At 38.0% G+C, this 23,963-nt stretch overlaps 1 protein-coding gene across 1 annotated transcript in view; it reads right to left on the bottom strand.

Annotated features, from left to right (window-relative positions):
• opn5 (opsin 5) overlaps positions 1-23,963 on the bottom strand; it is a 49,908-nt gene that overhangs the window by 6,232 nt on the left and 19,713 nt on the right. The window contains exon 3 of the mRNA XM_063495758.1: positions 19,414-19,533. Within this exon, the coding sequence (XP_063351828.1) occupies positions 19,414-19,533 (120 nt within the window). The remainder of the gene's footprint in view (positions 1-19,413; positions 19,534-23,963) is intronic.

Genomic DNA, 23,963 nt, shown 5'->3' with positions numbered 1-23,963 from the left:
AGAGGCTCTAATGCCTGTGTCTCAATCTTGCGGTCCATGTCACCTCTACTTTCAGCCCGCATAATGACGTGACAAAATATTTTTAAAAATTATTGTTCAAAAAATTATTTAATTTTTTAATTTAATAGGCAGAGTGTGACAGGCATAGCCCTGTGCATAGCCCAGTTGTAAGTAAGCTATTAAGACTCGACTGTACACTGTGTTCGAGTTCTCCCCGAAACAATAAGTTCTGTTGGAGCAGCCTTTCAACGCCTCTCTCTGTCTCTCACTAGCAAAGTTAACCCAGACAACAAAGTAAAGCTAGTTTATGAGCTCGGCTATGAGCACAACACGGAACCCGACATATTAGCCAGACTTCCCTTTACTACGGTTCGGAGCCGTTTATAAATGCGCAGAATAGTTTTCTATATGAGATCGCTACAAAAAGTGCAGCCTTACTCAATGTCCACCCTACTGTTACTCATTTTATATTAAGATTTGAGAGTGTGAGAGTGAATGAATAGTGGAATTGTAAAGCACTTTGAGTGTCTATAAAAGCACTATATAAATGCAATCCATTATTATTATTATGTATTTTGTAAAAAGCTTGATAATATATTAAGTATTCAGAATACGTTACTCTCATTGACTAACGTAACGGAATACACTACAAAATACATTTTGGGGCATGTATTCTGTAATCTGTAGTGGAATACATTTTGAAAGTAACCTTCCTAACACTGGTCATGGTAAAAAAAAAGAAAGTACACCGTCTGTTAGTTCTAAGCTTTTATGTATCAGGGCATAATAAAAAATATCTAGTCCTTACCGGGTCTTACAATTAAGTCAATACAACCAGAAATGAGCAACAACACATGACATATTACACCATGGAATTATTTATTTGACAAAACTAAGCCAGAAGCAGTGTGTGAAAAACTAAGTACACCCCATGGTTAACTGGGTAGTAGAACCATCTTTAGCAGCAATGACTTGAAGTAATAGATTCCTGTATGACTTTTAGCCCACTCTTCTTTACAACGTTGCTACATTGAGGTTTCTACTTAAGGTCCAAGTTGGATTGAGGTCTGGACTTTGACTGGGCCACTGCACCACCCTGATTCATTTGTTTTTCAGTAACTCTGTTGTAGATTGCTGCTCTGGTTGGGATCACTGTCCTGTTATGGGCTCAAATTGTGGTCATAAATATTTTGTACTTGTAAATCAGTTTTGTACTTGTAAATCAGGATTTGTATGTGTAAAAAGAATTTGTGTGTGTGTGTAAAAAAGATTTGTATGCGTAAAAAGAATTTGTGTGTGCGTAAAAAAGATTTGTGTGTGGACTTAGCCAAAAAATAAATGTCAAACTCTGCACTCAAGTTTCAAGTTACAAGTACGAATTTTGACCCTATTTTTCTTCCTTTCATCTGATTGGTCAATGTCATGTCAATCACAAATTTAACTATCCAATCAGAGAACAGATGGGTTTGGCTGTCGGAGGGGTGCTTTATGGAGCTTCAGGTCCTTGAAGGGAATAAACGCCCACATGCCAGCCCAGCATTTTCCTTCATCACCATGAAGGAAAACAGTCTGTGGTGGTCCGAGTTAGGTGATTTTTGTGTCACAGGTTTACGTGCTTAATACAGGGACCTCCAGAGCCTTTTCAACAGCGCTGCAGACCTGGAGGGGGGGGGTTGTGGAAATAACAGTCTTCACTAGTGGGGATAGTTACAAAGCTTTCTTCGTTATGAATTAGCATACATGTTTTTATTGAACATTTAAAGAACCAGCAACAAAAACAGAAATTCTTGTAGAGGACATAAAGTCAGAGATAGAAACGACAAGGAGCAGGTGCATCTAGTACAGGTTAAACTGCTGCAAAAACCCACAGAGCTCAGCAGCCAGCGCAACAAATTCTGGATCTTTGGCTTTTCGTTAGCAGTTAGCATTAGCAGCACATGCTGTGTCTGATGTGAAAGGACCTTTATGCTGCTCACTGTGACTCACAGCAATGGTCCCAGGTCAGCCCTGACTTTGTGTTAAGCTAATCCTAAAGAAATGGTATTTCTAACCACTGATACAGCACAACTTTATCCATTCAACAGCTATTGTAACTTAGGTGACCTAGCTTCTATCGGATATTTATATAGAGATCCTCCAGCTTCAAACTGTATTACCCTTCAAGGACCTGAAACTCCATAAAGCACCCCTCCGACAGCCAAACCCATCTGTTCTCTGATTGGATAGTTAAATTTGTGATTGACATGACATTGACCAATCAGATGAAAGGAAGAAAAATAGGGTCAAAATTCGTACTTGTAACTTGAAACTTGAGTGTAGAGTTTGACACTTATTTTTTGGCTAAGTCCACACACAAATCTTTTTTATGCACACACAAATCTTTTTTACGCACACACAAATTCTTTTTACACATACAAATCCTGATTTACAAGTACAAAACTGATTTACAAGTACAAAATATTTATGACCACAATTTGAGCCCATATCCTGTTGCATGGTCCAATTTGGCCAAAGCACTAGCTGTTGTATAGTCTCACATTTGACTTAAGAATATTTTGGTAAAAAGAGGTCAGATGCAACTTTACAAATCTAACTTTACAAATCTAAGTCATGCAGCCATGCTGTTCTTGTTAGAGAGAACAGCATGGCTGCATGAAAACAAGCCGTATTTGTTCAGTATTATTCTAATAGCATGTTAAATGTTAAGCACTAACTGAGGCTGACAGACATGGATCTTGTTTTTGTTTTGTGTGTGTGTTTGTGTGTGTGTTTTAATTGTGTCAACAGTCTGCCCTTGTGGTGAATTTCCTGGGATTTCCACTTCTGGAAACACTGGCAATCATCTGTGAATAATCTTTTCAGCTCTATAAAGATGGACTTCAAATAGTTTGGAGCTGGCCTTATAATCCTTCAGAGATTGATGGCTTTTTCTATTGGCTTCTTTAAGAACACTGCTTGTGTCGTTCTTCGTGTCTTCCACATCTAAAAACCCCAGACCAACAAACTGCCAAACTGTCTGCTTTGCTTTTACAGAGGTGCTCACACTCACTGATGATCATCTAATCAAGTGCATTTGATTAGCAGCATCTGGCTTCTACTTACTCTCTTAATTCTTATGGAAGCAGTAAGGGGGGACTTTCACTCACTGTTTCTGAATTTTGGTTCAATTTCTTTCAAATAAATAACGACGTGCTGTTGTTGCGTCAGCACATTGACACAACAGGATGTGTTGCTATGGCCCAGTACATATCATGTGTTGTTGTTCATCTGAGGTTGTATTTACCTCATTTTGAGACCTGCTAAAAGTTGATGATTTTCTCATTATGTCCTAAAACATAAAGCCTCATAATAAAAAAGGCATACTTTCTTTATGCTGTGACTGTGAGTTTTTCTCTTTACGGCTAAGTGCACAAGCCTAAGCAATATTTGCATAAATATCACAGCTAAAATAAATACAGTCATTATAAAGTTCCCAGAAGGATAATTGAATTTTTCCGCATATGCTAACCTCACATTCTAATATGGGTTTTAATTATAATCTAACATACTACTAAAAAAGGAAGCTATTATATTTTTTTCATCATATACCCAGCAAGGGAAAATAATTTTGATTGCAGCCTTAACAACAGTTATGAGTGCTGCATGTTTAAGCAACAGGAGATAAAAGTTAAATGTGACTTTTCCCTCCATGTCCTGTATCACTGGCTGCAAAAGCCTCTTTGTTCTGAAGTTTGAGGAAAATGAAGGAATACATGAGACAGCTCTTGTAACAACTCACTTTAGTTTCTCATTACTGAACAGCAATAAGGAAAAGATGCTAATACTGACTTTAGCATTAGGAGTAATTCTTGTAATGAATCTTCCGTAAAATGCAGACAGTTTATGTGAAGGTTATGGTGGACAGATAATTGTCTTGGGATTTGAGATCAAAATATCCTTCACACACCACAAGGGCTACAGAGCTCAACACAAAGATCCACTGTATCGCTCACACCACACTGACTTCATGAGTGTTGTGTCAGATGTGGGCCCTCTTCCTAGATAGCTGGATGGGCAAAAAGCCATCGCGTTCCAAGAATCTCTAGTCGGGATTCCAGACATGATAACCCAAATGTTCTCTTGGAATCACTGAAACCCAGCAGGGGTTATACACACACTTCCACACCCCTGCTCACATGCTTGTAGCCTTAACAAGACTTACATATATTTCTCAGTCATGACATGATTTCTACCCCCATAAACAAATAACACTTGTTTGCTCTTTGGTTTGTGTAATGTTGACCATTGCTGTCCTAGGTCACAAGGAAAGGATTAATATGTAAATTGTTATTCTATTCAGAGATATAGCAGCAAGGCTGTGGCATGGTAAGACAGCATAAGGACAATAACAAAAGTTATCTCTCAAAGCTTTACATTCTGAAATTCTGCTGAAATGAAACAATCAGTTGATTAAGGGACAGATTTATTAAGACCTCAGTCACATAAGCCTAGAAGCTGGTTAACAACCTCCAGTCAACCTCCAGTATCTAAGGGGGGATTTTTATTCTCTGAGTGGTGGTGAGTGGTATTTGGAGGCTGCTGGCTGTTATCAGGTGAAAATCTGTGATTGGTTATGTCTTTAGCAGACTGCCACATTCAGTTTGCATGGAAGACACTGACTCCCCCGTAGCAAGTCAGTGTCTTCACTCACCATTTACTCTCCAAGCTGTATGAAACTTGGAAAAAATGCGATGCAAACTGGAAACCGCAAACTTTACAGAGCTCTCCCATACTCAACCATCTGCGATAACCAATTCAAGATGCATGTTTTGTATGCAATCCGTACTAGGATTCTTGTCCTCCCTCCAGCACTCCACATTAAGGTCAGTTCATTTAAAAGTTGCTCTCTTACATCAGAGCAGAGTGAAGACCAAAATTATTTCAGGCCAGGCTCTCAACAGTCAGGGTGAGGACTCAGTGAAGACAGGGATAAAACTCTGACATTGCACTTGGACTTCAGAGCAGACATCCCAAAACCCCTGTGCACTGGTTCTGATCACACTCCTCGTGGCAACTACCAGATAACATGATTTTTCCTTTATTAAATTAATGGGACGTCTAAGTGTTGCTCATGAATATATTGAATATCTTTTAATTGTAATTCATTATGGCAACCAGTTTTTGATGCTACTATCCATCCTAGATTACAAGCACGTCTGAATGACCTCATAATCTTTATTTCCTGCACTGCAAAAAAATAATTTCAATAATGGAGATTATTCATAATGTTAATGTATGTGTCCTCTAATCTAGAGAAACTGGTCCTGGACTCCTCTTCCATTATGAATATGACTAAATGTAAAGCTTTCTGTTTTATATATATACTGACCATTGTGTTATCTTTCAAATGCCAAAAGCACAACTGTACTAGCTTTTGTTTATGGTGTATTGTTTTTACAATGATCAGGGAGACCACAGCATGTCCTTGTAAGGCCCAGTGAAAAAGGCTTAGTGAGAAAGCCAGTCAACCAAAGAGGAATAGTCAAGATTACAACACAGAGGATGGAGCATTATGGAAGGTATAAATATGTAACGATGTTTAAATGAATGTATATGATGGTGATGGAGGTGATGTAATAAAATTACATCACCTCCATCACCACAAATGGTGTCTGATAATGAATTATTTTCACTCATTTTCCAAATTTTAATAATTATGTATGTATTGATCCATAGTTGTGTAAGCTGACAGGAAAGTAATTAAAAGCCAACAGTCAAATCAAAAACAAAAAACACTCTGAGGGCACTGAGGTCTTCTGCTGATAGTATATTTAAAGATTATTTCTGACAGAAAGTTCCTTTTAAGATGAGTTAAAAAATGCACAAAGGAGTGGGGCATATATTGGGAGGTAATGGTTAATTAGTTTAGAACAAAAGGGCTTCTGCATTTTGGTTGTACATATACTGTATATGCTAAAGTATATACTTAGCCACAGTGACTTTGTACAATGGTTGTGAGTAGGGCTGTGCAATATGACCAAAATCTCATATCCCGATATAAGACATTTATCGTCCCGACAATGATATATATCACAAAACTTTTACATTTTCTGTATCTTCTGTGAATCTCGGGCAACTCGATTTGCGTGAAGTCTTTTCAGCTGGGCATCATGTACCTGGAGTCAAGTGTTTTGACCGATTCACGAAGCTATACATTTTTAGACAGTTGAAACGCCCGCCATGCTGCAGGAAAAAGCCTGTTCTAACGTTTGGCTCTAAGGTTTATTTTTTTTTAGCACCTGACGGCTCTTTTTTGCTTCTGATCCGTAAACACTCTGCACACTCTTTCACGTGATTCAGTTTATTTTGAAAAATCTCAACAGGATCTTCAGCTTTATTGTGAAAGGTTTATGTGGAAAATAAACAAGCGGACGACGGAGCCATGCGATGGTTTTACCGTCGTTGTTGCTAATGACAACGCATAAAAGCAGTCACTTGTCCGTCCGTAGTGTAGTTATATTAAATATAAGAGAAAGAGAGAACTTTTAGAAATTAATACTACAGTGACCATAAAAATGATGAAAAAATATTGCCGTTTATTTTGCAACACCGCGAAACAAATGAGAGCGTAATATGAAACAATAGACATTTGCAGATCGTCATTCGATATACAGTCAGGTCCATAAATATTGGGACATCGACACAATTCTAACATTTTTGGCTCTATACACAACCACAATGGATTCCAAATGAAACGAACAAGACATGCTTTAACTGCAGACTGTCAGCTTTTATTTGAGGGTATTTACATCCAAATCAGGTGAACAGTATAGGAATTATGACAGTTTGTATATGTGCCTCCCACTTCTTAAGGGACCAAAAGTAATGGGACAATTGGCTTCTCAGCTGTTCCATGGCCAGGTGTGTGTTATTCCCTCATTACCCCAATTACAATGAACAAATAAAAGGTCCAGAGTTCATTTCAAGTGTGCTGTTTGCTTTTTGAACCTGTTGCTGTCAACTGCCAGGATGAGATCCAAAGAGCTGTCACTACCAGTGAAGCAAGCCATCATTAGGCTGAAAAAAACAAAACAAACCCATCAGAGAGATTGCAAAAACATCAGGTGTGGCCAAAACAACTGTTTAGAACATTCCCAAAAAGAAGGAACGCACTGGTGAGCTCAGCAACACCAAAAAACTAGGAAGACCACGGGACACAACTGTGGTGGATGACCAAAGAATCCTTTCCCTGGTGAAGAAAACACCCTTCACAACAGTTGGCCAGATCAAGAACACTCTCTAGGAGGTAGGTGTATGTGCGTCAGAGTCAACAATCAAGAGAAGACTCCACCAGTGTGAATACAGAGGGTTCACCACAAGATGTAAACCTTTGGTGAGCCCCAAAAACAGGCAGGCCAGATTAGAGTTTGCCAAACGACATCTGAAAAAGCCGTCGCAGTTCTGGAACAACATCCTATGGACAGATGAGACCAACATCAACTTGTACCAGAGTGATGGGAAGAGAAGAGTATGGAGAAGGAAAGGAACTGCTCATGATCCTAAGTATACCACCTCATCAGTGAAGCATTGTGGTGGAAGTGTCATGGCGTGGGCATGTATGGCTGCCAGTGGAACTTGTTCTCTTGTATTTATTGATGATGTGACTGCTGACAAAAGCAGCACAATGAATTCTGAAGTGTTTCGTGCAATATTATCTGCTCATATTCAGACAATTGCTTCAAAACTCATTGGACGGCGCTTCACAGTGCAGGTGGACAACAACCCAAAGCATACTGCAAAAGCAACCAAAGAGTTTTTGAAGGGAAAGAAGTGGACTGTTTTGCAATGGCCAAGTCAATCACCTGACCTGAATCCGATTGAGCATGTATTTCACTTGCTGAAGACAAAACTGAAGGGAAAATGCCCCAAGAACAAGCAGGAACTGAAGACTGTTGCAGTAGAGGCCTGGCAGAGCATCACCAGGGATGAAACCCGGCGTCTGGTGATGTCTATGTGTTCCAGACTTCAGGCTGTGATTGACTGTAAAGGATTTGCAACCAAGTATTAAAAAATGAATGTTTGATTTATGGTTCTTATTCTGTCCCATTACTTTTGGTCCCTCAAGAAGTGGGAGGCACATTTGCAAACTGTTGTAATTCCTACACCGTTCACCTGATTTGGATGTAAATACCCTCAAATAAAAGCTGACAGTCTGCAGTTAAAGCATGTCTTGTTCGTTTCATTTGGAATCCATTGTGGTGGTGTATGGAGCCAAAAATGTTAGAATTGTGTCGATGTCCCAATATTTATGGACCTGACTGTATATGGTTATATCGAACAGCCCTAGTTGTGAGGTTTTAAGCTGAGTAGTTGCACTGTCATGATGTTTGGAAACTGGATGTGATGAGTGAGGGACCTTCCTGCTTATACAGTACTGTAGAGCAGGGCGATATGACCAAAAATATTTATCACGATATACATTTGAAAATTTGCGATAACGATATAACTGACGATATAATTGACACTAGACAAAATACTTTACAACTCCACAACTTTATTAGTGCAAAAAAAAAAATCAATGTATTTTCACTTAAACAAGCAGCTGTTTTTTATGTGCATTAAAGTTATATGAAAATTTAACAGTGCAAATGCAAATTCCTTGCTGACAGTTTAACCAAAAGGCATTTCCAGTGGAAATTGGCCGACATATCCTCAGCATAACCATGTATAATATCCACAAAACTTAAAAAGAGGTTATACACACACAATACGGTAATATTATGTTGAAGCACAGTACGTATCACTCCGCGAGGCTCCTGCCTACGATAGCCGTAATGCTCCGACAGTCCATCAAGCGGTGCGGGTTCGTAGCTTAGCAAAGTTGTACTAAAACATTTGACAGATTTTCGAGCACCATGTACCACATAAAATCGTTTCAAGGTCAGTAAACACAACCAAAATTCATACATAAGGCACATGGGATTATAAGGGGCACTGTCGATTTTCAGAAAAATCAAAGGATTGATTTTAAGTGTGCTGTATTTTCCAAAAAACATGGTAATAACGACGGCCCGCTAGCATGCTCTACCAAAAATAGTGTTTTGTTGTGTATCTGACGGACGAAAGCTAAACCAGTTCCACACCACTGAAGTTGCAGCATTCTTACAAACCAATTCTGGTTCATCTGTTTCATTCAACGATCCACTTTCGCCCTTCTCATTCTCCGTCGCTGCCATGCTTTTTCCGCCATGTGCGTATGAAAACAAAGGCACTGCGCATGCGCGTTTTACCCATATTCTATCGCGATATTTCATTTTCTTATCATTGCCCAACATTATACCGGTATTACCATGAACGGTATGATATGGCCCAGCCCTACAGTACTGATTTGTTAATGAAATAGTAGGCCCACCCTAAGGCACACCTTTCACATCATTTTTTTTTACCATAATGTAGAAAATCAATATTATATTGAATTTAAAGGCCATTTTTCATAGACTTTTATAGAATTGTGTGTGTTCTTGCAACCAGAAGAGTCTCCCCCTAATGGCCATTAGACAGAATAGGTTTAAGACACTTAAACATTGTTTTCACTAGCAGACCCAGAAGCTTTGTCAGTTTCTTATTTACATTCTTAGGTAGGGTGACCAACTGTCCTCTTTTCCCTGGACATGTCCACTTTTCACGTTCTGTCCGGGGCGTCCGGGGGTATTTTCGAGATTAATGAAAATGTCCGGATTTTCCTACAGAGGACCCATATGTGTGACGTCATCCCCGAGCAGCTGCTTTGTGAGTGGTTGTTCTGCGCTCACAGACGGGACAGACAGCGTGCAGCAGCGCCTAGTGATGTTTAAAAGATGTCAAAGCACAACTGCAGCTTTTCAGATGAACTGCAAAAAACATTTCCCTTGTACCGTCCCGGTACTGGTAATTTTTCTTATAGAGATGAGGCCTTGTTTCTGTACCATTATTTAATTCCAGAAGTTTTTAAGTTATTTTTTTTGCCCTTGTTGACTTGTAAAAGCCTATATCACATTTTTTTATTTCACCATTCATTAACTGCACAGAGAAGGCATTGTTTAAATATGTTAAAATTTTCTTTAAGCAAACAGTATTATTAAAGTTCTTCATGACTGGGCCAAGCGTCCTCTTTTTTGGAAATCAAAATATGGTCACCCTATCTTAGGTAACAGTACAAAAATCACTTGATAACTATCAGGAAAAAATAAATACTGATGAACAAATTAGATTAAATTTATGCATAACACTGAAATTTGCACAGTGTGAAATTTAAACATAAAAATGGCTCACGAGCTTACAGCTGAGATAGAGGTGGGTTGCAAAGTGGCTTGCAGCTGTGCAGGAATTGTAGGCAAGCTAAAGTAGCTGATTTAAGACACACTATATGTAGCAGTCAACAAAATGTGTAGCAGGCGATTAGTTAAGCTATCAGCTGATGATGATGACCTGCTGTGACTACATCTAAGCCTGACTTTCTGGCCTGACTAAACTAACACTATCGATCTTGAGTCTAAAACTCCATCTCTACACTTACACATATTAATGACCATTTTTTTCAGTGATTCAAGTAAAATTGCCTTGATAGGGGAGTGTTTTACAAATAAAAATGTAGATCTTGTCTAGTGAAAATGTATTCTGTGCCTTTTCTGAGACAATTTTCATCAATTACATTAAAAAGACACCCTCAGACCAACAAACATAGTGAACTCACTACTGAATAAAAGGGGCTTTTTATAAAAGGCACCTCACTGCAATCAACTGAATGATTCCACAAGCAAAACGAAATAAAGTGAAGATGTGAAAGCATCTGAAGCAGCTTCTGAAATAAGAAAAGATATAGTTGCAGTTGCAGACCAAAAAACCCCAACAATTAACACAGCCATCCATATTATCTTAGCGATGATCTCAACTGTTCCATCTAAATACTAAATGTTGTTAATTTTCACTGATGCATCGTGGTACCAACATTTAGCATTCTTTCCCAGATCCAGTACATATGTAGTAACATTACAGTGAGTTTATCAGAGCTGATTCAATGATAACAGCTGCTGGTGGCAGAAATAAAGCTGATCAAGTTATTTTTTTGTCCCCAGGTTTCCTTCTAATCACTTTTAAACTATGCAATTCTCACCCACCCAACCACCCTGCTATTAAAGTTTCCATTTTGCCATATTTCTTTGTTACAAAAATACTTAAGAATGTGGCTTGAGACTAAAATCATAATTTAAAATATTGACATGTACGTGACAAATAAAAGGATCTTGAATCTTGACATCTGACTCAAAATTGAAAGAATCACGAGAAGCACAGAAAAAGAGTTGGGGACTGACATGAAACAAAAGGTCCAGGAGTCACACTGTTGAAAAGCCGCTCAGGGCGTATGCACCCATGTCGTATGAGGCAACCCTCACTGTTTGGGTCACGTCAAGGATGCCTGTCTTTTCTAAACTGTAAAACCATTGTTCAGTTAACTAAGTTGAATTAATGTCCACACTCAGTTACACATATTTTATCCTGTCATGCTGCCCTAACACTTCCCTTGCATCTAAAGGATTGCTTATTGTTTATTTTCAGGTCTTTCTGGAATCAATCTGAAGTCACCCTCAAAATTAACTCTATAAATAATGTCTCATTTAGCATTTCACTGGTGTGAGAGACTCCCAAAGCAAACCCAAGCCCCTTTCTATTTATTGCATCAATGAATAGATGGTTTTGAACAGACATATTGGAATTAGAATCAAAATCAGTTGAGAAGTTCCCAAAGACCCCCATTTTGTTCCCATTCATGTGTAACGGTTTAGGTACTTATTGGTTATCAACCACTGTGACTGAAATTTTTAAAAAAGCTCAATTGACAGTGGCAAAAACAAGACTTCATATTATAGATTGACTTTTTAATGGATATTCTTAACGGCAGAAGCATAAACAGTTTAAACCAGTTTAAAATAAAACTCAAAAAAGAAATAAGGGGGTAAATAAAGTAGATACTTCTGCCTACTCCTTTTCAAACAACTGAATGGAATGATATTATGGAATGTTGGTGAATGTATATGTTTGAAATAAAAATGAACTGAACTGAACATCCACCTGTACTGTTTTGGACACCACCTATCAACTCACTGTTAGATTGCCGACAGCCAATATAGCTGCAATTAAGTATGTTCAAAAGTAGGGTTAGCGTGCACCTACAGCAATGAACAAATTAGACTAAGTAGTGACCATACGGTGACAGGTCTTAACAGCTAAATTTTATAATGTCATAAAATCTGCCTGGTTCTTTTTTTTAGACCTATAGTTCAACTAATAAGCTAATTAAGGCTGTTTTCATAAGTCTCTTCTCCACTCTTGAGCATGCCCTCCACTATACACACTTTCACACACAAACACACGATTAAACAACAACTTGAGATTAACTTCGGTCGCTGCAAAAAGATAAAAACTGATCACCATAAACACACACTTACATCTTAGCTATCTACAAAGATGCAGTGAAACTATATACTATATAACATATGCATAATATTATCTCAATTAGCAAGATATCATAATAATCGATGCCTGAGGTGAGGGACACAACCCTGATCTGCAAAGCACATACTGTAAATTATCCTTGTAGTAGTTGCAGCAGTAAAATAGTGGCCTTTAAATTGACCATAGTTAAATGTGGTGTATGATATTCCTTTCAAAAATTAATACCTACAAAAAATATACATATTTTTAAATTGATGTTTTAACCACCGTGGCATCAGCCATTGATTTTTGAACTTTTCAGAGTTAGTACTTTGAAAACTGTGTTAGCTTTTTGGAGGTACAGTGGCTTGCAAAAGTATTCGGCCCCCTTGAACTTTTCCACATTTTGTCACATTACAGCCACAAACATGAATCAGTTTCATTGGAATTCCACGTGAAAGACCAATACAAAGTGGTGTGCACGTGAGAAGTGGAACGAAAATCATACATGATTCCAAACATTTTTTACACTCAAATAACTGAAAAGTGGGGTGTGCGTAATTATTCAGCCCCCTGAGTCAATACTTTGTAGAACCACCTTTTGCTGCAATTACAGCTGCCAGTCTTTTAGGGTATGTCTCTATCAGCTTTGCACATCTAGAGACTGAAATTCTTGCCCATTCTTCTTTGCAAAACAGCTCCAGCTCAGTCAGATTAGATGGACAGCGTTTGTGAACAGCAGTTTTCAGATCTTGCCACAGATTCTTGATTGGATTTAGACACCAGACAGGTCAGGGATAAAGTTATTGAGAAATTTAAAGCAGGCTGAGGCTACAAAACGATTTCCCAAGCCTTGAACATCCCACGGAGCACTGTTCAAGTGATCATTCAGAAATGGAAGGAGTATGGCACAACAGTAAACCTACCAAGACAAGGCCATCCACCTAAACTCACAGGCCGAACAAGGAGAGCGCTGATCAGAAATGCAGCCAAGAGGCCCATGGTGACTCCGGACGAGCTGCAGAGATCTACAGCTCAGGTGGGGGAATCTGTCCATAGGACAACTATTAGTCGTGCACTGCACAAAGTTGGCCTTTATGGAAGAGTGGCAAGAAGAAAGCCATTGTTAACAGAAAACCATAAGAAGTCCTGTTTGCAGTTTGCCACAAGCCATGTGGGGGACACAGCAAACATGTGGAAGAAGGTGCTCTGGTCAGATGAGACCAAAATGGAACTTTTTGGCCAAAATGCAAAACGCTATGTGTGGCGGAAACTAACACTGCACATCACTCTGAACACACCATCCCCACTGTCAAATATGGTGGTGGCAGCATCATGCTCTGGGGGTGCTTCTCTTCAGCAGGGACAGGGAAGCTGGTCAGAGTTGATGGGAAGATGGATGGAGCCAAATACAGGGCAATCTTGGAAGGAAACCTCTTGGAGTCTGCAAAAGACTTGAGACTGGGGCGGAGGTTCACCTTCCAGCAGGACAACGACCCTAAACATAAAGCCAGGGCAACAATGGAATGGTTTAAAACAAAACATATCCATGTGTTAGAATGGCCCAGTCAAAGTCCAGATCTAAATCCAATCAAGAATCTGTGGCAAGATCTGAAAACTGCTGCTCACAAACGCTGTCCATCTAATCTGACTGAGCTGGAGCTGTTTTGCAAAGAAGAATGGGCAAGGATTTCAGTCTGTAGATGTGCAAAGCTGGTAGAGACATACCCTAAAAGACTGGCAGCTGTAATTGCAGCAAAAGGTGGTTCTACAAAGTATTGACTCAGGGGGCTGAATAATTACACACACCCCACTTTTCAGTTATTTGAGTGTAAAAAATGTTTGGAATCATGTATGATTTTCGTTCCACTTCTCACGTGTACACCACTTTGTATTGGTCTTTCATGTGGAATTCCAATAAAATTGATTCATGTTTGTGGCTGTAATGTGACAAAATGTGGAAAAGTTCAAGGGGGCCGAATACTTTTGCAAGCCACTGTAGATATTTGAACTAGACTGTGATGCTATTGGCTAATGCCAGCTAGCTTACTTCATAAAAGCTGCAGTACATAGACACACTGCTAAGTACTAAACTTATAGGCTGTACTGAAAAGGCTCCATAGCTCAGTGGTTAGAACACCGGCTTTCTAAACCAGGGGTTGTGAGATCAATCCTCACTGGTGCTAAGTTGGGTGATAGAGGATGTCACCTACTAACTAGAAGGCCGGTGGTTTTTATTTGATCCCTGTCTGCTATAGTCTGCATGCCAAATATCCAAGATACTAGCAATGCATCCATTGGCGTGTGAATGTTAGAACAGAGTGCTTTGGCGAATGTGGCAAGTTGTGTAAAGCGCCTTGAGTGCTCAGATAAAGTAGGGAAGCGCTATATAAGAACTACTCCATTTACCATTTACAAAGCAGCTTATTTGTCAGGTATCTCCACTGAAATGCTTCTAAAGGCAACGACAGCACAAACACAGTTGAGAGGTCCAGTTAGTGGAGTTGAGGCCTTGCAGACAGCTATCAATTACATTTCTATAATGGAATAAAGCTTCATATTGCCCTCTTAGTCAAAGAGAAGCTAGCCTCAACTGGTCAGTAAAATAACAGGTGAATTTGACTTCATTTTTTTAGTCCCCAGTGTTGTGGCTTTCGGTAAACACACTTTCAGGAAGAATCAAATTTAATTAAATGTACACCTAATAAAGATGTATAATTAAGTCTTCCAAAACACTGTGAATCACTGCAGCATGATTCAGAATTCTTGGCTGATATGGTTCATAAGTGTAGCAAGACATTCTGACCTTTAAGCGAGTACTCAACTGACCCAATTTTGAATAAAAGTCTTAAGTTTTTCTCAATAGAGCGATGTCATCATTCATATCACAAGGCAGCAGAGGACAACAGGATGGTTTGAAAAACACTTACTGTGAGGCAGGACAACTGCGCAAGTAGCTAGAGGGGAAACACATGGGTTGATAAGCTGGCTCTGTTCAATTTCAGTGTGCACATGGTCTTTTTTGGTTTAACTACAGACTGTGTCTGCACAGCGTGGGGCAGACACAGGTCAGCATCCCACGCTAATATGTGCAAACATCAGAATCCATGCACAGCAGGCAGATGATGATCAAAACTCATCATATAAAAAGCACACTGAAGGTGTATGCCATTTCATCAGTGTCAGTACTTTACAGGCATTCTACAATCACAACTGGATGGTAATGGGCTGGTACTTATATAGTGCTCTTCTACTCTAAATGAGCACTCAATAAGCTTTTGACTACAAGAATCATTCACCCAGTTTCACGCACATTCATACAAGAGCTTCTTTCTAAGCACCTTTGATGCACTTGTGCAATATTCACACACACACACACACACACACACACACACACACACACACACGCGCGCGCGCGCGGAGCATGTCAGGGTTCAGTATGTTGTCCAAGGATAATTTGACATGCAGGCTGGAGTAGCTGGGCGAATCAGTCCACCAACCTCGATGCAAATTTTGTAGCACTCACGCCAATCCTGCTATCACCCAAAAAGCAAGACCCAAGCTGCAGATGGAGGGTTTGTGCTAGAAAGAGGGTATAGAAAGAAACATCTTACTACTGTAAAGGTTCTAGTGTCCCCTTGCATTTTGGGGAATGCTACACAACACACCACTCAAAGATATAACTTTTTTGTTTTGTTCTTTTATTTATTCGTTGCAGCTTATACAGTCTACGTCTAGTAGTTGAAGAAATCATGTGTGAAGATAAAAATCAAAAATGCACTTATCTCAATTTTTCATTCAAAATGACAAAGTGTTTGAATTAAAGAGAATAGCTTGAAATCTCAATGTATGGATCCCTCTAACTCCAAACAAGCAAAACAATATATAAACATACAGCTATAAGTAAAGTTTGCAAGAAGGCCATTGCTTTAGTGTTCTAAAGGCTGGGGTTTCCCATAACATTTTACATTTTTACTGTACAAAACTACTACTAGTATTATTATCATCATTATTATTATTATTATTATTTGTTTGGGGTTTTTTTGCTAGACGACTGAATTTACTCTATGGAAACTAGACAAAAAAACAAACAAACAAACATGTAAATATGTTTTAGTTTTAGTTTTATGTTCAAATTAATTACGTTTTCAAAAGAAAGAAAAGAAATGAAAGAATGAATATAGAATAAAATGTTTTTGAAAGTAGAAGTTATTCTCTGTCTTCTGACAGAGAATAACTGTCTTCATATTCCAAAATAGGCAGTATCGAAACTTTAGAGAATATCATTAAAAATGCTGGCAGTGACTGGCATCTGGCAGGGAAAGCGATAAGATGAGTTTAACGATGCCCCCCACTCCGCTCCCAATTGTTTTCAAATTCTGACAAGTATTCCTCAAGACAAATGACCTTTCCATCACCTCCTACCAGCCGAACAAGTGTTAATCTGCAACATAATGTGACAGTCCCCAATGTTTAGAAGATCCCTAATAAAATTCTAAATGTCAGACATATTCGTCTGGCATTTCACATCAGTTTTCATTGGAAAACAAGTCACTCATCTGGAAAGAAAAAACACTAGTTCCTAAATGTTCTGAAGGGATTTAAACTAAACCTGATCTGAAACAGTTTCAGTCTGGACAACAACATATGGGATGTAGTGCAACAAAAAGGCCTAAAATCTTAAAATGAAATGTAAAGCCAGGAAACAGACAGACAGCCCAATCTCACCAGGAGAGGAAAGAGCTATTGGAATGGAAATGATTTAATTTATCCTGTGTCTGTGAATAAATGAATCAATGAAAATGCTAAGGGTGAGCTAATACAGCTTTAGTGAAGGTGGCCTGAGTGAGGTGGGGAAAGGAGCTGACTGATGCTGGGCAATTTATATTCAGATCGGGTTAGGGAAGCAGTAAGAAACACGATAAAAATTCCACCTTACTTCTTGCTTAAGGTGTTGTTGGACATTAGATACACGTCCACACCTAATATTTAATATCATTACTCTGGCCAGCCCAAATTACAAGAAATGTTGTAGAGAGGAGGAACATGAGAAATACATGGACATGAAGGACCAGTTACATTTTGTAACACACTAGGATCACCTTCCTTTCCACTGAAGATAGGTGATTGACTTTCTAGTGGTTTTCAAGGTTGCTTGCTGTTTGTTAGTTCTCATCACTTAGTTATACCAGTTCTCAACATTTCCTAACATTTTCACAGTAATATGCTGTCATTTATTCCCTCGAATAGTTAAGTCTGAAATCTATTGTGCGTATCTGATACTTTAATATTGCTTTATATTTTTATAACCATGGAACAAGACTTTCCATCACCCTTTTATCAGGCAACTCAGGGGTGGAAAACACTGTCCTGCTCACACTTTATAGTGGTTTTGTGGTGCTGCTGGCTTCAACTGAGGATATAGTCGGGTTGTGGAAGGAAGGATCAAGAATTTCAATCCCAGTGACTGGAAAGTTCTTCATCACAGTACTGGAGAAGAAATTCCAGAACAGAGTCTGTTAGTCAAATGTCGGATTTAGGAGGAATAATGTGGTTTTCATTCCGATTGTTGGTCCGCCTCCTTTTTCTCTCCAGGATATCTGAGTATTTTGTTATCAGTTGTCTTCATAATGTTTATGGACAGAATATTTTGGTGGCAAGTGGCTGAAGGCTTAAGTGGTCTCAGGATCTCATCTCTGCTTTTTGCAGATGATGTGGTTCCATTGACTTCATCAGGGAGATGGAGTTTTTATATCTTCTCTTTTTAATTAATTAAACCTTTAACTGTAGGGTAAAAATAACTCTAATAAAGAAATTAACACCACAAATACAGTTTGGCAGCATGAAAACAAACCCAACCACAGGGAAAAGCTATATGTTTACAAACTCATCCACTGATTCGGACCAGAATACACCAACTATAGCCCTAGCAGACAGTGAAATGGATGTGCAACATCAGGTCAGGAGTCATGAAGTGTTGTTTTTTTCCTGCCCTCTTGTCAGGAAATTGAAGCAGCATAAAGGGATGTCCTGTTCTTCGCTGAGCTGGCTGAGCAGGGGCAGTGCTTGAGAGAGGAAATCAAAGCTTTCATGTAGGAGGACACATGTTTCTCAACTCACTGAATCAAAGTGGGTCAAAATCTTTTTTTAGTTGACACTATACAGAGGTGTGACATGTTCAATTAGAACCTGCGGGGTTCAAACAAACAAGTCAATGTGGCATTTAAGAGTGTAAAATACATGTCAAAATGTAATAAGTCACAAGACACACTACTGCTTATCTCCAGACTGATCTGGCTCACTCAGTGTAACTACAATATAACTTGCAGTAGACACTAAAAACATGTAGGACAAAACGTAATTGGAATACTGCATATTGTTAAAAAATATAGTTTTCTTTTCATTTTAAGTGCATTAACACAGGTTAAAGCAACTTTCTAGAGCAATTGCAATTTAAAGTGTAAAATATCTGCCACCTTAAAGACACAGGAACACAGCAGCTCCTAATCAATCAACCACTGTACGATCTGTGTAGATGAGAGAGCAGTGACTTATATGTTTCACCAAGTTTAGATGCTGCTTTTAATGCTTGTATTAAATACAAGTTACCTTTTTGCTTTGGACTCAAATTATAAGTAGCAAATGATATTGCATAATTAATACTGAAGATTTTAAATTCCTAAACAGTGTCAAGCACCATCAGGCTTGTTGTAGTACTGTTACTTGAAAGCAATATAATAATTGTATTTATTACTCAATGAAATTAGATGCATTGTATATGACAATAAGTACAAATTAAGGAGTAAAGACACATGAGTTGACTTGATGCAAAACAGTTTATAATCAAGTAATGAACAGTAGTTCTCATAGTTGAAAAATAATATGTGATACTAATAGCTACCACACAGTCTATATCACCTGTAGACAAATATAGCTGCGTTGTAGGCCTGAGAGATGTAGTACCTGATATGCCAAAATCAAAGATGGCTAGGTTAACAGTCATGAGCTCAGGAGGCTTTAACTTGGTCTTCCGTTTCATGGTCATATAAATGACATATCCATTCCCTGTTGCAGACATGATTCCTGAAAAAGAAAGAAAGACTGCGATCATACCAATTATCCATTAGTTCAGATTCTTTCCCATCATTCTTCATGGTAGATCAAAATCAAGACAGTATTTTTAGTACTTTCCATCAGTTTTGACCAGATGCTCAATACCACTATTTAAACTGCAGGCCCAAATCTTGACAGAGCCTCTGTGTTTCACAAGCGGCTAACTAATCTAGCTTGTTAGTTACCCCACAAGTTAGTTTGTGAGTATGATTTTCAACAGGAACACTGAGACTCAAACAATGATTTTGTTGTTCCTAGTTTTAGAGCCCAAAATTAGACCTAAAACAGAGTGTTCATGTTCATTATTTCAACATGTTCAGAGCAGCAGGACAGGCTAAGTTCTCTCCTGAGAAATGTTATTCCCTCTTGCTTAAATTTTGGATTTTCTTTAATATGAAACTGAAAAAGTCCAAAAAGGTGGCTCACTGTTTGGATTTAAATATTGAAGAATTATGGACTCATTTATTTAGACTTAAATGAATCTACTAAACACATCTACACTGACATGTGCTTTAAAATTGGATCCGGCACCACCAACACTCTTTATGGTTAATATCAAATATTTTAGTTCAATTCAAGGTAAGAAGAAGAAACACTCAATGCATCGTGGGAAGCCCCCAGTTCTGCCGGTGTTTTGGTGATGAGATGAAATTTCTGTCTGCTACTTCTGCTAAAAGCAGCTGGGAAGGTAATGAATTTGGGCATGCTGCATACAGCCACTGGTACAGGGACGCTCTTATGTTACATAATTTCAGTTCCATTTTATTCATGGGTTTGGATGCCAAGCGTAAAGACATATTTTTGTCTATTAATAGAAGGCATAATAACCCATTTTTATTCCTCACAAACTATGTCACAATGTAACATTCAATTCCCCCTGAAATAACAGCATTAAAACTGATCTCAGACGATGGTGAAATACTACAGCAGTAAACTCAGCCATAAGCACACTGTCCTTGAGCTAATCTGAAGGCCACATGAAGCTTAGAGTTATAGAACTAACAGCTGACTTTTCAATTTTTAGTAGCAAAGAAATTTTTAGGTGCCATCCTATCACGGTAATGCGCTGGAATTCACTGAGCTCCTGAGAGCCACCGATTCTTTCACAAATGTTTGTAGAAGCAGTTTGCATGCATAGGTATTTTTTTTTTAGATTTAAAAATAAAACAGCGTCTCAAAGGCATTGGGGTATTTCCCAGTGGTCTGAGGGTCATTTCGATCTGCTGTGTGTCAAATTGACCAGTGGATGATACAGCTACGGGAAATGAGTTGGGAACTCAGAACACATTACTCTCTCACACTCTCTGTCTTTGACAGAGACACTCAGTACTTTCTTCACTATCTATGTCTTGTACAACATTTTCCCAATGATATGGATGCTATCACAAGATGAAACAGGAACATGTAGATAAGGTTAAATAAGATAAGCCAAATGCAGCTTTATTCACTCTCTGGAATGCCTATGTATTGATGGAGACATAGCGAGATCTCTCCTGAGAGGGAATGCAGTTCAGTATGTTACATAGAATCTGATAGCAAGAAGATTTATGGGTTTGTTTGTGTGAAGGTGTGTGTGTGTGTGTGTGTGTGTGTGTGTGTGTGTGAGGGAGATTTTTATAATTAGCGTATAGTCAGCATGTCAGTTCTGATGATTTGTGTAAATAACTCCAGAAGAATTACTTCAGTGGTTGCAGCACATAACAGATTCCCAAAAGGCAGTTTTCTTCCTTCCTTTCAAACCTTGAAAATAAAGAAATTGACTTGTTTTTGACCTCTTATGCTTTGGATTTTCCAAAATCCTCTCAAATTCTGCCCTAATTCAGTTTGTCAAGTGACGAGTGATAAAAGGAAAACATTTTTCTTCTTCCACACATCTTTTACCAACACATGCATATCTATAAAACGGTAGCTATATTCCAGTAATCATAATCTGCTATGAATGAACGAGCTTCTGGCCAGTGCCTAATGCATAACCAAACATTGCACAAAAATTGCACTACATATCACTATGCTACAAACCGAACATATCCCAACTTTATAAAGTGTGTGAAGCTAAAACATAACAGTTAAAGACGTCAGACAAGCAAACCAAACAATGACCCATGAAGATGAAGAAAAAATAAAATGAAACCTTAAAGCTAAAAATTTAACAAGCAAGTCCTGTAAAGCTAACACATTAGCCATGACAACTTTATAAGAGAATGATAAAAAAGTTTCAAAATTAACACCAGTTTCAGGACAATGTTGTGAGTTCCTTCTCTCCCTATTTAAAAATTAACATTAAATGTGCCTTCAAATTTGTAGTAAATTGCAAAGGGATACAGTGGCTCAATCTACAGTGGATGTATTTAAATTACTGTTAACTGTTTGTTTTGTTTTGTTTTTTAAAGTAAGAACACAAATACAAATACGAACATGCTGTTTTTGATTTGAAAATCAGTGTCACAACCCCCTCAAAACTGCTAAAGTTTAATGCCCCATGTGACACTATCACAAAAATCCTCTTTGTTTGCTTTGTAAATAGTGGCTGATACTAATATTTTTTCTTTCATACATATCCAAAATAGTTTTTCTCTGTATTTCAAAACTGCATAGGGTGTCTTTGATTCATTCAAATACAGGCATGTGGAAACTGCACCTAATATCTCAATCAACTCTAACCATGTATCCAACTGAGCTTCTATTATAGTCTGCTAGAAAAATGTCACTTTAACTTATCAATAAACGCTAATATGATTGCCTGGGTTGTCATAGAAATCCGACAGAACAATCAAATCCAAAAGTCTTTTGAATATTTTTTAACTATTAAAGAAGGCTGATGGTGTCATTAGCCTAGAGGCAGTCATTAACTCTATGTACCCTATTCATCACTACAAAATCTTGTTTGTGCAGGCTGTTCAACTATTCTGGAAATTGTAACAATAAATATGAAACACATAAAAACTCATGTCAAAGAAAACTTTAACAAGAGAAAATATGTTTTACGAGGATTATTTTGACCCAGAGGTTTTTGTTCCTTCTTAGAAAAGCTACTGTAAATAGGAATGTACATAACACCTGGATTCAATTCCAGGGCTTTTATCTTCTTAATTTGTCATGGAATGAAAAGGGAACGTGTATCATCTGGCTATGGAACAGTTTGTCAGTCAACATTTACTTTTCAGACCCTAAAAATGGGGGTTTATGTATAAAAATGGCTGTAAATCCAAAACAGCTAATCCACTGCTCTCTGGATAATGTGCATCCTGTGTCATATTTCATTTTAATAAAATCATCAGGATTTTTTAGCTATAGAATAATTGGTAGAAAGCTGGATCCCAGTTAATTATACCAATCATTTAAAAGTTCACTACAAGACATACTTATTCTACCAATAACTCTGCACTGACCTCAGCACAAACAGGCTTGGTTTTGAAAGAATAAACCATGGCATAGACCCTTATTTTATCGTAATACATAATTATCTTCATTATGTGATAACCTGAGCCTACTCTGTATTACAAAAACAAAAGCAAGCATTTTGTATCAAAATCCATGTCTGTAATTTAAGATATATAATTCAAACTTATTTATATAGCTATAGCCGTTACTATATAGCTGTTGTTAAACAGAAATTTAAATCAACTCCAACTCAGCTGGCTAAAATTTGGATAAATGCTGGAAGATCATAGTCACAAATTCTGGATTTGCATCTCTAGTGAACTTTGAAAAAAAATTTATACTCAGAAGTTAAAACTGATAACTCAACGCATCTTTGCCTTCTCCAGCTAACACACAACAACAGACACCACCGCTGTACTTTAAAGCAATGAAATAATCTAAATGATTTGTAAAATGAATACAACCTCTCAATTTAATCTTAAACACTTAATTTGTTAAGTATAATTGGGGTGAAGTGGTTGAAAATTAACAAGTTAACTTTCGAGATATGAATTTGTGAATTTGGATAATTGGATACTTTCCAGATGAATTTGTCCCACGGACAAATACCTTTTAAAGATCCTGCTGGCATTCAGCAAAAAATTCATCACTAAGGTCTGGTTCCAAAAAGACTAACCTATAAGCACCTAGTTTATTAAAATTGTTAAAAATGGGAGAAAAAAGGTGGGGAAAATGGTGTTGAAACTTTTTTTCTTTTATGAAAAAAATTTTGGGAACCTCCTCCATGACCTCATTCAGTTTTTTTCTTTTTGCCAGTTCTTGGTGTGTGTGTGTGTGTGTGTGTGTGTGTGTGTGTGTGTGTGTGTGTGTGTGTGTGTGTGTGTGTTTTATTTATGAAAATCTAATTTAAAAAAAAGAAGAAGAAAACTGTCATTTTCTTAATATTAACCAGGCCTGAACACATTGTCATAATGCAAATCTTTTGCACACACATTCTGTTCACTGCTCACTTTATGAGG

This window comes from Pelmatolapia mariae, linkage group LG15, assembly GCF_036321145.2.
Source record: "Pelmatolapia mariae isolate MD_Pm_ZW linkage group LG15, Pm_UMD_F_2, whole genome shotgun sequence".
NCBI classification, from domain to species: domain Eukaryota; kingdom Metazoa; phylum Chordata; class Actinopteri; order Cichliformes; family Cichlidae; genus Pelmatolapia; species Pelmatolapia mariae.
The sequence above is the reverse complement of the archived record's forward strand: the minus strand, read 5'-3'. Positions and strand labels throughout refer to the sequence as shown.